At 42.6% G+C, this 16,729-nt stretch overlaps 1 protein-coding gene across 5 annotated transcripts in view; it reads right to left on the bottom strand.

The window, feature by feature from the left end:
• Positions 1–16,729, bottom strand: part of cep162 (centrosomal protein 162) — a 52,368-nt gene that overhangs the window by 17,610 nt on the left and 18,029 nt on the right. For all 5 annotated transcript variants that reach the window (XM_031278245.2, XM_036006265.1, XM_036006263.1 and 2 more), the window contains 8 exons: positions 15,474–15,680; positions 15,119–15,200; positions 13,918–14,179; positions 11,774–12,005; positions 8,793–8,959; positions 5,311–5,445; positions 3,567–3,698; positions 1,323–1,435 (listed from right to left, as the gene is read on the bottom strand). In XM_031278245.2, the coding sequence (XP_031134105.2) occupies positions 1,323–1,435; positions 3,567–3,698; positions 5,311–5,445; positions 8,793–8,959; positions 11,774–12,005; positions 13,918–14,179; positions 15,119–15,200; positions 15,474–15,680 (1,330 nt within the window). The remainder of the gene's footprint in view (positions 1–1,322; positions 1,436–3,566; positions 3,699–5,310; positions 5,446–8,792; positions 8,960–11,773; positions 12,006–13,917; positions 14,180–15,118; positions 15,201–15,473; positions 15,681–16,729) is intronic.

Here is a 16,729-nt window from a genome sequence, read left to right as displayed (position 1 = left end):
CAAAGCAAACAAACTATAGGTGTGAAAACGCCCTAAAGCAGGGGTCTCAAACTCAATTTACCTGGGGGCCGCTCGAGGTAGAGTGTGGGTCAGGCTGGGCCGCATCAAGTATTCAACAAAAGTATTCTTTGTTTGCTTTATAAATAAATCTTGTTGCCTCAATAGGCATTTTTTAAGATTGGCGACCCGGTTCTTTCTCTCATCTCCCTGGTATTTTGTATACTCCTCAGCATGTCTAGTTGAGTAATGACGTCTGATGTTATATTCCTTGTACACCACAACTTTCTCTGTGCATATGAGACATGTAGGGGTGCCCCTGTGCTCGATAGAAAAAAAGTCTCCCACTTTCACTGAAATTGCCTGTGCGGCACGTTTTGAGAGAGACATGACTGGAACTGGGTGAAGGCATATATTTTCCGTCACCCAAGAACACGTTTCAACCTAGCGAGTAACGTTGATACTTCCCCAGGTACTTCACGGTTGGCTAGCTTGACAACCGTTGACAACAAATGTCACAGGAAGCTGTCACGAGACTAGCTATGGCAGCCCGTAAGTGAAAAAATAAAAGCATGGCACACGCAACGACTCAGCAAAAAGGTGCATTTCAGAACAACAGAAACTAAACTTTGATGTCAAGTAGGGGGGGCCACAAAATATCATCCTGCGGGCCTCAATTGGCCCCCGGACCGTGAGTTTGAGACCCCTGCCCTAAAGGCTCTGACACACCAACCCGACGGCTGACCATCGGCAGAAAAGGCAGTCGGACTGATCAGTCGGCTCCCCGAGGTCAACAAACACACCGAAGCGACGCCGACTTGAGCATACGTTCTGCGCATGCGTGAGACGTAATACGTCTCCATAACAGCAAGCAGTGCTAATCTGTATTGTCGCCCAAAAAATGAAAACTGGAAATGACGGAACACCTCTCTTGACCTAGTAAACACAGAGCACGCTGTCATCAGTCATTGTTTTCATCAGAGAGTGTTGATAGTAGTCAAGAAGGATCGTTGTCATTACTCGCTGAACGGAAGAACATACGATGGCTAGTAATAAGAAGATACTGGCGTTGTCATCTCCGGTTTTCTCGTGCACTGATTCGCTAGTCAAGGGCTAGCACTCCACCAATCAGATTGGCCATCGAGTCCGACTACCCGCTGGCCAATTCAACAAGTCAAATCGGCCAAAATGACACCGACGGCTCCTCCGACTGACGACGGCACGGAACACACCGAACAGACTTGAGTCACCGACCTCGCCACACTGTCCGACGGCCGATAATCGGGTTGGTGTGTCAGGGCCAGTAAGACCTTTACTGAACCCACCTTGTGAAAGCCAGCTCACTCAGCAGCCTCTGGTTTTCATTGAACATGGCCTCCTCATTGGCTTTACTCTTAACCTGCTGAGCCTTTATCTGTCCATACAGCTTCTCATTCTCCTGTAAAACAGCCTTAGTTTTAGTGCAGTTCAATAGCACATATATCCAAAACACAAGAGGAGAAAGAAGAAAAACAAAGCAAAAGGTAATAAAAAAAGAGAGCTACACATCATGCAGTGGACAGTGATGACTTTTGTGATGGCAGCCCCCTCATTTATTTCACTAATCCATGCAGCCTCTTTTTATTTCCTAATGTTATTTAGTTATATGTTTGTGTTATTTGTTTCTGTATTTATTGTTTGTTTATTTCATATGAATGTTTAAATATGTTTATATGTATGCAACAAACCAACTCAAATTCCTAATAAGTGCTACTTTACCTGGCAATAAATCTTTTCTGATTCTGATTAAAATGTATTTAATTAAGACTGGTGAACCGACACAATGCAGATGTAGAGGGCTGCAGGAGAAAAAAGAAAGTAGCCAAAAGGTTTTACCCCAATGGAATGTGACATTATCTGCCAACGCACTGCTTTGGCCAGCAGACTGTGTGCATGTGCACATTCCAGGCGCACAAGGTCATTCTAGGCTGTGACCGAAATCCCTCCTTCGTTCACACATTCACTACTCCCTATACGTATAACAGACACTTAATACATGACTCCATAGTGAGCAGAAAATGTAGATTTTGGAGTCTTATACAACCATTATTTTGTGTCGTCACTGACAGCTGTGGTGTCAGCCTTGCTGAAATGTTTGCATATATACAAATGTGGAGCAGTGCATTATGGGATTTAGTATGGTACAAACCATTTGGAGTGATTTTTGGACACAGCCCTACTGTTTGGCTCATAATCTTTGCAACGGAGGAGAAAATTGCTGTCATTGTGATTATTTAAACTGGACTTCCTATTTCATCATCTCACGAAACATGTAGCATCACACTGACACCAATGCAGTGTTGTTTCAGTCTGGGCCCTTACTTATGGTTAATTATTGATTAATTTAGATGATTTAAGCGTCTCAGAGTAGGAAATTTCCCGCTTGCTAAGCCCTGCTACACCCTGAACTGCTACAACTATTATTTCTAGTCATAGTTCCATTATCTTTTTTTGTTTTTATAATTGCCTTTGTTCATCATGCCAACTGCTATATTATCATGAATCATATTTCTCTATATCTGTATATCTGTATCAGTGTCTTTGTGTCCTAACCAGCACCGGCAGACGGCCGCCCAACAAGAGCCTGGGTCTGTCTGAGGTTTCTGCCTAAAAGGAAGTTTTTCCTCTCCACTGTAGCACTAAATGCTTGCTCTTGAGGGAATTGTTGGGTCTTTGTAAATTATAGAGTGTGGTCTAGACCTACTCTATATGTAAAGCGTCTTGAGATACCTTGCTATGATTTGATACTATCAATAAAATTGAATTGAACCTGAATTAAAATGAGTCCTTGTCATATGTTAGTTAATGACATTAAAGCACCCATATTATCCTCATTTTCAGGTTCATAATTGTATTTTGAGGTTGTACCAGAATAGGTTTACATGGTTTAATTTTCAAAAAAACACCACATTTTTGTTGTACTGCACATTGCTAAAACAGCTCTCTGTTTTAGCTACAGAGTGAGGCATCACACTTCTATCCCATCTTTGTTGGGAGTGCACATGCGCAGTAGCTAGGTAAGGACTACTAGCTAGAAGCTAGCGCTGCTAGCGGTTAGCCACCTTGTTCTCAATGGCAAAACACTGCTACAACACTATAGAACTACTTACATGTCCCTGTTCTGCAGGTATTCCACGCAAAGTTGGAAGTGCGCCCTCGTTTAGAAGAAGTCTCCCGGCTAATCCTGCCTTGTACAGGCCAAAGTTGGAGAAACAGCTAGCTGATGTGGTATTCGCTAAAGTGGTTAACACACACCAAACGTTTAGGCCGATGACGTAGAAAGCCGTGCCGATTTTGAACAGCTCACCCGGAGACTGAAGGCAGGACACATTCAGAAACCCGTATCCCACTCAAAACAGCATGGATGTTTGTATGCATGTGGAAGCACCAGAGACACAAAGTAACACCCCAAATCCCAGAAAAACTGATTTTTTAATAATATGGGCACTTTAAGCTTTGTTTTGATAAAAGAAGAAGTCTTTCTTAGAATGACTTTTAACATTAGGAGATAAGAGTTCAGGGAAACAAACCTGCTGGTAACCTTTTATGAGCGTCTCCTGCTCTTTTATTTCTTTATCAATTTGTCGGAGCTTTTCGTCTGCAGCAGAGTCCGTGGCCTCGGCCCATCTCTTCTTCTGACAGGCCTCTTCTGCTGTTCGCAGCTGAGGAGAGAAAAAAACACAGCTTCTATGTTTCTGCCAAGGACCGCCCATGTGTCATGCAGTATCCTTGCCTTCATATGTTTCCCTCTCTTTGATATGTAGCTATCATTTGTCAAATTTAATTAATGTCTAAAACAGAGGAGTGGATTTGTTTTGGGACCACAGCATTTGTATACTGTACATCACTGGTGTCTTTCACCTTTGTAAAGAAAATGAACGGCTTTTTATGTTTACAAGAACTGTAATGAAACATTACTACCTTTTATAAAAGGTTTAGTGCCTGCTTACACTGACCTGTGTGTGTTAGCCAATAGAGTGAGCTGTTCTTAGAATTTAGCATCACCTGCAAAAGTTTATTAAGTAGAAGAAGGAGGAGGTGAAATGCTTCCCCCTATGTGTTTGTTTGTTGAGACGTTTATGCCCCATACATTGTTTTGTTGCAGTATTCTCTGAAACGCCAGGGGGTGTACAAACAAAATAACCTGTGAATAAGCAAGTAGTAGTAGAAAGAAGTAGAGAGCAGAGGTAAAGGAAAGCAGGCTGCCTGGCAACAGTAGTAAACACATCCATGGTAAACACTGACATACTGCCAAACATTGAATTTGTGTATTATAACTATTAAAGTGACTGTCACTTATCTCCAGGTCTAAATTACCGTCTGCCTCTCAATGTAAAGAACACTCTTTCCGTGAGGCCGTTTTTAAGCTTTGACAAAGCGATTTAGTGTTATCCCACACCCTCAAGCAAGATGCCTTTTCTTTTCCCAGAGTGCCTCTCTCTGACCACATATTTAAGGCCATTTGACTCCCTGTGGTCTGTACATGAAGTTGTTGAAACGGAAAGCGCAGCGCCCCCCGAGGTACAAAAGTTGGGAGGTGCACGACCGCGCTCCGTGACAACTTGTGGCGCCTTTGCGCCGGACATGAAAGATGTGACGACGTCATCATGAATTCCCCCTGCGGTCTCAATCATGGTGGATGCTAGATCGGATCCGCTAGACGTCAAAGGACGAACCTCATCGCCCGCCTTATTCTGCCTCCGATTGGCTTACCCTGGTATTCTCTCCCTTACCATAACCAAACCCTACTCCCCATGCCTAAACCTAACTACGACGACCAGCAGATCTAGCAGATCTGATTAGGGATCTCCCCTTAATCACCCATGTGAATGTGAGTAGTAAATGTATGCAACAAAAATGGCTACAAAGTAGAGCTGGACAATATATCGATATTATATCAATATCGTGATATAGACGACTAGATATCGTCTTAGATTTTGGATATCATAATATCCTAATATGGCATAAGTGTTGTGTTTTCCTGGTTTTAAAGGCTGCATTACAGTAAAGTGATGTCATTTTCTGAACTTACCAGACTGTTGTAACTGTTCTATTATTTGCATTTACCCACTTAGTCATTATATCCACATTACTGATGATTATTTATAAAAAAATCTCATTGTGTAAGTATTTTGTGAAAGCACCAATAGTCAACACTACAATATCGTTGCGGTATCGATATCGAGGTATTTGGTCAAAAATATTGTGATATTTGATATTCTCCATATCGCCCAGCCCTACTACAAAGCATAAAATAAATGTGTGTTTGTGCACCTTGCTTTGCAGTAGGTAGTTCTGCTGTCTGAGGGAGTTGAGCTCCTCTGCGCCTTCCTTCATCACCTGCAGCTCCCTCTCTTTCTGAGCCAGCTGGACTCTCAGCTCCTCCACCACAGAGCGGTCCCCCTCCCTCTGCAAATCACACATCAACACTGACATCAGATGCTTCATGTCCTGTGGAGAATCAATCCTAACAGAATAGAGTTTGTAAGAAGAAATGGTCATAGAAGAAGAGCAGTATACACTGTTAACATGGACAGAGGTTACACTTTCTCCCTCATATTTTATCCAGTAGCATTAACTAGCACTGCAACACTGACCATGATCCCTTACTGGAATCCCATCTGAAAACACTGACAACTGATCCTTTCTTTGTCAATTCCTTGACACTCAGCCTGTAACAATTATTACATAATTGTCTAATTGTCAATTTGTTTACATAATCACGGTTTATATGTTTAACCGCAATTAATTGCTGACATTAGCTAAGGTCTTAATACTATAGTGCGTTATCTTCACTCAAGCTTCTGCGTGGGAAAGTCACCGGACGCCACAATCTTCTGAACATAGCCATACTGAGAAATACAGAGAGTTGTGTGGAGCTGATAGTCTTAATTAACTTTGTAGCAACTCATTTGGAAATGGCTTGAATGTAACAGATGTTTATTAATATCAAAAAGTTACGCACTAAAGCTTTAAAGGTGCAGTAGGTAAGCCTTATAAAACTAACTTTCTGTCATATTTGCTGAAACTGACCCTATGTTCCAGTAGAACTACATGAAGCAGGTAATTAAAAACAAAATCTGGCTCCTCTGGCTACATTTCTACAGCCTGTAGTGTGATTTGCACAGATCCACCGCTCCCTGTTCAGATGCACCAATCAGGGCCAGGGGGAGTGTCTAAATGCATGTCAATCACTGCTCAGGCACACACATTCATTCTCCCTTGTGGGGGAGGGGCTTAAGAGACCGTTTTGGGCTTTAGCAGATGGGAGGGACTGAGAAGTTGTCGATGTTCAAAGTCCTGGATCTTCACAATCCTACCTACGGCACCTTTAAGGCGTATGACTGGTAATTGTTGATGTTGTTTGGATATGCCAAATTGTCATTATATAAGTGATTATTGGTCAGACTATTTATTTTTATCACTATTGTAATTGTTAGTTGTTGCCACTTGACCCTATACACGTTCAAAAATGACAAGGAGGGGGGGGGGATACAGTTAGAAAAAATGTTTTATGATAATAAATATCCTTTACCCAGCGCAACTGGGCGAGCTCATGAATAGTAATGAGCTCAGGCAACACCACGTCAGACTGACCAGCTTTTGGAATTGGCCTGATCCCCCCCTCCATTATGTGTGATGCCACGTTGCCAGGTGAGCCTACAGGCCCAGACACACTGACCAGACGGCCGACCCTCAGCAGAAAAGGCAGTTGGACTGATCAGTCTCCCCGAGTTGCTCAAAAAAGTGCCTCGGAACACACCAGAGTGACGAGACGTAATACGTCTCCATAACAGGCGGCGCTAACCTGTATTGTCGCCCAAAAATGAAAACCGGCAGCTGATTGGACGAACGCGTCACGTGGGTCTGGTTTCTCAAATTCAAAGACAGACTATCATGGTGGCTTGTTCAGAATACTATCTCATATTGTACTAAAATAGTTCACCGAAACGTGTTTCTGAAAACATTTTAAGCGAGAAATAGGCCGTGCAGTTGCTGAATCTGTCTTCATTTCAGATCAACAAAGGTCAGTTTAAAAGATTTTCGTCAGATTTTGAGAGGCTTAAAGAGAAGACACACCAGCCCGATAATCGGGCGTCGGGCCGTCTGGCGAGGTCCGTGACTCGAGTCTGTTCCGTGTGTCCCGTGCCGTTGGCCGTCGGCATTCATTTGGGCCGACCCGACAGTCGGGGACAGGGCAGTCGGGACTCACCTGGAAATGGGGAGCGGATGAGCCGCTCAAAATCTGACGAAAATCTTTTAAACTGACCTTTGTCAATCTGAAATGAAGACAGATTCAGCAACTGCATGGCCTATTTCTGGCTTAAAATGTTTTCAGAAACACGTTTCGGTGAACTATTTTAGTACAATATGAGATCGTATTCTGAACAAGCCGCCATGACAGTCTGGCTGTGAATTTCCGGGGAAAAACGAACCACGCGACGCGTTCGTCCAATCAGCTGCCGGTTCTCATTTTCTGGGAAATAATCAGACTGTTAATGGAAACAATACAGAGCAGCGCCGCCTGCTGCTATGGAGACGTATTACGTTTCGCGCACGTGCAGAGCGTACGCTCAAGTCGGCGTCGCCTCAGTGTGTTCTGAGGCATTTTTTTGGACCTCGGGACCCGACTGATCAGTCCAACTGGCTTTTCTGCCGACGGTCGGCCCGTCTGGTTGGTGTGTCAGGGCCCTTAGTCACGCTCATTCCGCTCGCCATTTCCGGGTGAGTCCCCGCTGCCTTGTCTCCGACTGAGTATGTCAGGTCGGCCAAAATGAAGGCTGACGGCCCCTCGGACGGATGACGGCATGGAACACACCGAACAGACTCGAGTCACTGACCTTGCCAGACTGTCCAACGGCCGATTATCGGCCCGGTGTGTAGCTGCCCTAAAGGCCCAGACACACCGACCAGAGGGCCGAGCCTGGGCAGAAAAGGCAGCTGGACTGGTCAGTCTCCCAGAGTTGCTCAAAAAAGTGCCTCGGAACACACCAAAGCGACGAGACGTAATACGTCTCCATAACAGCAGGCGGCGCTAATCTGCATTGTCGCCCAAAGCTGATTGGACAAATGCGTCATGTGGGTCTGGTTTCTCCACAAATTCAAAGACAGACTGTCATGGCGGCTTGTTCAGAATACGATCTTATATTGTACTAAAATAGTTCACCGAAACGTGTTTCTGAAAACATTTTAAGCGAGAAATAGGCCATGCAGTTGCTGAATCTGTCTTCATTTCAGATCAACAAAGGTCACTTTAAAAGATGTTCGTCAGATTGAGAGAGAGAGAGACTCTAGTCACGCTCATTCCGCTCGTTTCCGGGTTAGCACTCTACCAATCAGAAGGGTCATTTGAGTCCGACTGCTATACATTGTACATTATGCATGTCAAATCGGCCAAAATGAAGGCTGACGGCCCCTCGGATGGATGACGGCACGGAACACACCGAACAGACTCGAGTCACTGAATTCGCCAGACTGTCCGACGGCCGATTATCGGCTTGGGTTGTCTCGGGCTTTACAGCTTTTATGCTCACTTTGATCTTCTCAACAAAGAGACAGCTGTCAAGTCTGCCCCGCCTCCAGAGGACCAGACACTATCATTATCCACAGCGGATGTAAGGAAAAACTCTGATGAGAGTTATTATGAGTAAATCTGCTGGGCCTGATAACATCCCTGACCCTGTACTTAGAACATGTGTCAACCACTTGTAACTTGAAACACCAAAAAGTCAGCTGGATATTAAGTGTTTTCCTACATTGTTGTATGGAAGATGTTGTCTCGGTCTGGTTTCTTGAAGACCTCTGACTTCCTGTGTGTCTGTAGCATCCTGGTGACCGCTGGTGTCTATCTGCTGTTGGAGGACAGCCACTAAGGACTGAACAGATGCAACCAGCTCACTGCTTGCCTTCAGACCCGTCTCTGCTACTCAAACAAACATACAAGGTGTTCAGTACCTTTATATCAAACGCACAGCTCCAAACATGATACAGTGATTCCACACCTCCAAACCATTCTCCTGCAAGGAATTAGAAATTGGGCAAACTTTACATTACATTACTCTTTTATCCAAAGCGACTTACAATTGTTATATACAGTGAGGAAATTAAGTATTTGAACACCCTGCTATTTTGCAAGTTCTCCCACTTAGAAATCATGGAGGGGTCTGAAATTGCCATCGTAGGTGCATGTCCACTGTGAGAGACATAATCTAAAAAAAAAATCCAGAAATCACAATGTATGATTTTTTAACTATTTATTTGTATGATACAGCTAGAATTCTGACCCTCAAAGACCTGTTAGTCTGCCTTTAAAATGTCCACCTCCACTCCATTTATTATCCTAAATTAGATGCACCTGTTTGAGGTCATTAGCTGCATAAAGACACCTGTCCACCCCATACAATCAGTAATAATCCAACTACTAACATGGCCAAGACCAAAGAGCTGTCCAAAGACACTAGAGACAAAATTGTACACCTCCACAAGGCTGGAAAGGGCTACGGGGAAATTGCCAAGCAGCTTGGTGAAAAAAGGTCCACTGTTGGAGCAATCATTAGAAAATGGAAGAAGCTAAACATGACTGTCAATCTCCCTCGGACTGGGGCTCCATGCAAGATCTCACCTCGTGGGGTCTCAATGATCCTAAGAAAGGTGAGAAATCAGCCCAGAACTACACGGGAGGAGCTGGTCAATGACCTGAAAAGAGCTGGGACCACCGTTTCCAAGGTTACTGTTGGTAATACACTAAGACGTCATGGTTTGAAATCATGCATGGCACGGAAGGTTCCCCTGCTTAAACCAGCACATGTCAAGGCCCGTCTTAAGTTTGCCAATGACCATTTGGATGATCCAGAGGAGTCATGGGAGAAAGTCATGTGGTCAGATGAGACCAAAATAGAACTTTTTGGTCATAATTCCACTAACCGTGTTTGGAGGAAGAAGAATGATGAGTACCATCCCAAGAACACCATCCCTACTGTGAAGCATGGGGGTGGTAGCATCATGCTTTGGGGGTGTTTTTCTGCACATGTGACAGGGCGACTGCACTGTATTAAGGAGAGGATGACCGGGGCCATGTATTGCGAGATTTTGGGGAACAACCTCCTTCCCTCAGTTAGAGCATTGAAGATGGGTCGAGGCTGGGTCTTCCAACATGACAAATACCCGAAGCACACAGCCAGGATAACCAAGGAGTGGCTCTGTAAGAAGCATATCAAGGTTCTGGCGTGGCCTAGCCAGTCTCCAGACCTGAACCCAATAGAGAATCTTTGGAGGGAGCTCAAACTCCGTGTTTCTCAGCGACAGCCCAGAAACCTGACTGATCTAGAGAAGATCTGTGTGGAGGAGTGGGCCAAAATCCCTCCTGCAGTGTGTGCAAACCTGGTGAAAAACTACAGGAAACGTTTGACCTCTGTAATTGCGAACAAAGGCTACTGTACCAAATATTAACATTGATTTTCTCAGGTGTTCAAATACTTATTTGCAGCTGTATCATACAAATAGTTAAAAAATCATACATTGTGATTTCTGGATTTTTTTTTTTAGATTATGTCTCGATGACAATTTCAGACCCCTCCATGATTTCTAAGTGGGAGAACTTGCAAAATAGCAGGGTGTTCAAATACTTATTTTCCTCACTGTATGTCAGAGGTCGCACGCCTCTGGAGCAACTAGGGGTTAAGTGTCTTGCTCAGTGACACACTGAACCCAGGTCTCCCACACCAAAGGCATGTGTCATATCCACTGCGCCATCACCACCCAAACTTAAAGGGTAACTACCATTTGTTTTCAACCAGTATTAAGCAAGATCGCTACAGTCAGCAGCGGTGAAACAAGCTACAATGTAACTTAATAGGGCAATTGTGCAGCTTGTATTTACCTTCACAAAAATGCTTGTTTTGCCACTGACAGGCTCAGATTAATATTCTAAGTGTCTGACAACATTATGGAAAGGATTTCTAAGGAGGTCGACTTTCTGTTAAAGTAAGATCCTTTTTTTAAACATCAAAACATCCGAAATTGCGTTCGCTAAAGCCACCAGACTCCACGCAATAAATTTTAGCATCGTAAAATAAACTTCATTCAAAGTCAACAGAAACAAAATAAATCTATGAGAAGCTGTATTGGGTCGTTTTCCACTTTTACAACCAATATATATATAAAAATGTTGGCTCTATACACGCTAAAAGTTTTTTTAAGTGGAGTCTGGTGGGTTTAGTGCTAGCGACCTCAGAGCTGTTTCTGGTTAAACAGAAAGGTCTTAAAGAGATTTAAATGAATGACCTATATCGCTAGAAATCCTTTCCATAATGTTGTCAGACACTTACAATAATAATCTGAGCCTGTCAGTGGAAAAAAAAAAAATTGACGATGCACATTTGCCCCATAGGGTTACATTGCAGGCCGGTTACAGTATTCACGCTTAATACTGGACCAATTTCAAAGATTGTTGTTCCTATCAGTCACTTCCACACAAAAACATAGGAACATAGGGTCCAGCTTGAGAAAAAAAACAACGAAATTACCCTTTAAGTTTAAAAAAGATAAGTGATAACATGAAGAGGATAGAAAACTTTGTGTATATTCAAAAGAAAAGAAAAATAATATACCTTTTGTAGCATCTGTATCATGGTGCAATTTACAGCAGTATCAGCAGAGAGACACACACCCTTATCTAAAAAATTTTAGATCGGCAGTTTAATTATTTGATATTTTGCATGCGAGTGCAACAAATAACCTGTGTTGTCGTCTTTTTCTTGGCTCTTCGTGAATTTGGCTGTTTCTCGTGGATGCTGCAGAGGACGGGAAACAGAAGACTGGGTTCTGGCTGTAGCAGCAGCTCTACTCAGCGCTGATGACCTGGAAGTCACTGCTGTTCTCCCCTCCACTCTCCTGCCTCGCACGGGAGCCACAGTGGGTTTCCTCACTGAAGATGTATAGGAGTGAGAAATAGTGGAGCCATGGGAGGCCTGGGGAAATTGCTCATGGTTACACAATAGTAGTAGTAATAGTAAAACATGGAACATTATGCTCTTAATGAATGAATGAATAATGAATGAAATCTTTATTTTGAGCGATATAAAAAAAAAAAAAATCTATCTATCTATCTATCTATTAGGGGTGGGGGGGGGGGGGAAATCAATAATAAAAAAAAATAAATCGATACAGCATAGTATCGCAATATTTTCCGTGGCAATACTATATGGATACACAGACGCCAAGTATCGATCAAATTATTATATATGTGTTGGTCAGTCTGTCTGCTTGACAATCCCATTTTGCAGCAATAAAATTAAAGTGAGATGAACAAACAGAGAAATTTATCTTTTTTAGATAAAACAGATGTTGACAAAATTTCCTTTTGGGGACATGATTTGAAATTGGGAAAAATTTGAAGTTGGAAAAAAAGGTAATAAATTGCAATATATATCACAGACTATTGCAATATGTTTAAAATTGCAATAATATTGTATCGTGGCATAAGTATCATGAGGCCTCCGGTGATTCCCACCCCTAATATGTACAAAATGTATCCACAAGTAACAAAATTACAACATAACACTCAAACGTTTCGAAAAGGGATAGCTAGAAGCCCCAGGCTTATCAGGTCCTACATGCTTTTGTTCTAAAGTAACTTCCTCCTCAAAACAAAACCATGGATGAAGCGCTTGTTCAGAAAACAGGCGTTAGTTTATTTCAAAATCCATCTGGAACAGGCATTGACATTGGTCGCCTGGATGCCTGGCTGCGTCGCATACCTCAATCATCAGACATCAATCCGTTTCATTTTGGCCACAGACACAACGTCAGCGAGCACTGTACTATGTGTTCTTCAGGACAAGTAATAAGTTCAAGAATGGGAACATTTCCATTTTACATTTTAAGTAAATAATATGGCTTAATTTGATCCTATAGTGTGTTACTCTGTACTTGCTTTTTGATTATTACAAATAATAAAGCAAAAGTATCATCCTAATAAAAGATATACTGTCACATAATCACATAAATTATGAACAGTTAAGTAAATGGTCTTGAAGAGGATTCTTTTTTTTCTGTCTTGGTATTGACTGTCTCTCATTTGGATTCGGTCTTGACTTGGAATTGAACTTTTTCTGGACTTGGACTTGAACCTCTTTGCACTCGGTCTTGACTCGGTCTCGACTAGTCCTGGTCTTGGACTTGACAAAGGTGGACTTGACTACAGCCCTGATCACAATACTGTTTCAGATGTTTGATTAGGGTGTCCTGACACTTAAGTAAGGAGAAAACAGCGCTCTTTGTTTCAGTACCAACAGACGAGTACAGGTTAGCTTTAGCTCTATTGGATCTGATCCCACCTCTTACCGCTGCGTTAGGTGTTCTGTAGTCTATATCGACGGCGATTCATTTAGGGGATTGTTCAGGTGCCGCCGGAAGATCCGCCGGATGATCCGCCGGATGTCCCTCACCTTCCGCTTTCTTTGTGTTGCAATTCTAAATTCTGGTGGATTTATGAGGACGATGGTTAACTGCTCCTCAGATCTATGCAGGGTAAATCCAGACAGCTAGCTAGACTATCTGTCCAATCTGAGTTTTCTGTTGCACAACTAAAACAACTTTTGAACGTACACATGTTCCACCAAAACAAGTTCCATCCCGGGGCTATTTAGCCGAGGCACCGTGGTTCCGTCCGGTGCTTAGCACCGCCCAAGACGATTGTGATTGGTTTAAAGAAAGGCCAATAAACCAGAGAACATTTTTTTACTATCCTGGAATGTTGTGTGGTCTAGCCAGACCCTCCTCCGCAGTGCTGTGGAGGAACGTCTGGCAATACGAGACTAGGTGTTTTCAGTTGTAGTTAAAACACTGCTGAAATGGAGAAAAATGTGAAGTTTTCCCCACCTGTTGTTTTTTAGCTTTGCCAGCCTGAGAGGACGTGTAAGTAGAAGATTTGTTCTGGTCCTGCATTAGCCTCTCTACTTCCTGTCTGATGCTCCATGTCAGGTTGGGAGGGTCGGGGGAGCTGGACAATCCCATGGCTCCCTTTACTCCTTCAACAGGGTCAGCCTTTTCTAGTGGCTTCAGTTGTGACTCTGGAGAAGTCACATCTGGGAAAGTCCTTTCCAAGAAGCGGGATGACTTTTCTTGGTCAAGTCCTACAGCACTGTAATCAGAAAATGAAAAGAGAAAACCACACTAAAACCTTTCATAAAACATTCTGTGTTAAGGCTGATTTATAGTTCTGTGGAGGCTCCACACAGAGCTTTCCCCGTAGCCTACGTAAGTGGCCTGAAGTTTGTACTTGTGTGTTGGTCGATCTCTTTAAAAGAATAGCAGGGCCGACATATGTGTGTGTGTGTGTGTGTGTGTGTGTGTGTGTGTGTGTGTGTGTGTGTGTGTGTGTGGTAGAGCGAGTGAGAGAGTGACAGCGATTAGCTTCGGAGTGAGGACTCTAGAGAGTCATAGTGAGAGAAACAAAGCGTCTCCCCTGATCTTTCTGACCACGGTGGGAAATCTGTAGCAGGGAAAGTTAACCCTCTCCTTGATTACTGTTGTTAATGGAGAAGGAGAACCAGGAAATGAGTCAGGGGAAATGCAATGCTGCCAAGCCACGGCCGAGCAATGTGTAGTTAAATTTTTTGAGATCTACACGTCAGGCGACAGCGTAGGGTCCGGTGTAGGGTCCGTGTCTCCACGTACCTACGTATGTAGCCACGGCGTAGATTTTACGCAGAAGCAATCAATCGGCCTTTACTGCTGTGAACTAAATCCAGGTTTGGAAGTCGAAAAAAGCACAAATCAGATCTTGAATCTCAGACTGAACAGGTGTCATCCAATAAATATGTTGGACTGTGTGTAGATAAATATTCTTGTTAATTGCATGTTGAGTAACTCACAAATACACAGGTTTGCGGTAGGAGACATAAAGCTGTTTCTCTTGTTCACAGGTAGGCATATTAGTCTGAGACATTACATGTACATGCGACAGTAAGACCAACCGGTGAACAATCTAAATAATTAACAAACAATGAACAGTCTGTTGATGTTTTGTGATGTGTTTGTTCCTTTTAGATAATTCCAAGTAGGATTTTGCCGTTCTTACCTGACAGGCTGGAGGGTGAAGCCCCTCATATGGTCCTTCTCTGGCCGGATGAGCCTCATCAACTCTTCTGCAGTGGGTAGCTCTAAAAACACAAACGGACTATATCTTTTTATCATTATGTCAATTGTTAGTTGTTGGCACTTGACCTTAAACATGCCAAAATTGAGAAGGGGGGATACAGTTAAAAAAATGTTTTATGATAATAAAGAGGCGTGGTTGACTTCATAAACTGTATACTTGTGTTACTACATTATCTGATGTGATACAACTTATGCTGGAATTCACTCAAAACTTTAATTTGTTAAAAAAAGTAAGACATAAAAAAATAAATGTTTACAACATGCTGGTGTCTGACCTGACTCATTGGTAGAAGCAGGTTGAAGAGACCGGCTGGCATGTTGAGGAGGGGAGGATGGAGACACAGGTCCGTTTACCACCCCCCTCCCTTCCAGAGATGAATAACGGGAATTATGTTCATCTGAATCTTCCACAACATGGATCTGTCTGTAGGCCTCGTGAAGAGCCTCCATGTCTGAGCCTCCACTCTGCACATACGACTGGCCTGCACAGAATACACATATTAGCGTAATCTGTGGCAAAAACAATGTAAGATGAAACTTAAATGACCTCGAAGGGAAACAGCACCCATTGGATTGATCTAGAACACGTGTCAAACTCAAGGCCTGCGGGCCAAATCCGGCCCCTCGCAAATTTTAATCCGGTCTGAATATAAATTTAGGTTCACAATTAGTTTTGGCCCATCTAGTTGTGAGCTAAACCAAAAAGAAAAGTGGGGAAATGTTTTTCAAACCGCAACTACGCAAAACTCAAAACTGTGAAACGATGACTTTGCATATTCAGGCCTGTGAAACAGGTTATTGTAAGTAGGGTAGCCTATAGGGGTGCACAATTCAGAAAATTCGATATCGATTTTTAGGCTCAAGATTCGATTCAAAATCGATTTTCGATTAAAAAACGATTCTCGATTTAAAAAAACGATTCACAGGAAGTAAATGTAGTTACTTTTCCCATGTGATTGCAGTAGACATACAATTAGTTTTTCTTAAATATGAATACATTTTTGGAATTCTATTCGATTTTGAATCGGTAGAGCTTGAATCGCGATACGAATGTGAATCGATTTTTTTGCACACCCCTAATAGCCTACTTTTAAAAATGTAATCATTGTTTTGCTAAACTCTATAATAGCTACGGAACTTTTCTGCTGACTTTTTTAGGGCTTTATGTGGACCAACTTGTATGTGAGAAGACTATATGAGACATGCAACAATACAGCCGAAAATATTTTACTTTTTCGATAAAATAAAAGCATGTCCGTAAACTATACATATAATAAACAAACATACTGTATACATATGTGGCCCTTGATGTGATTCTCATTTTCCAGTGTGACCCTTAGTAAAACTGATTTCGACACCCCTGATCTAGAATCTTCTGAGTGTGCTACATCTTCCAAAAGGATAGGATGGCCATAATTGATCAATTATTCAGATTTGGTGTTTTAGGACCCTCTGCTGTGGACTGGGTTTGGATTGTTAAGCCAATCTTAATAATGTGTGAGCAATATATTAAAAAAAATAATAAAAAAGT

Source organism: Sander lucioperca, chromosome 10 (genome assembly GCF_008315115.2).
Source record: "Sander lucioperca isolate FBNREF2018 chromosome 10, SLUC_FBN_1.2, whole genome shotgun sequence".
In the NCBI taxonomy this organism is placed as follows: domain Eukaryota; kingdom Metazoa; phylum Chordata; class Actinopteri; order Perciformes; family Percidae; genus Sander; species Sander lucioperca.
This window is presented reverse-complemented; position numbering and strand designations above follow the sequence as displayed.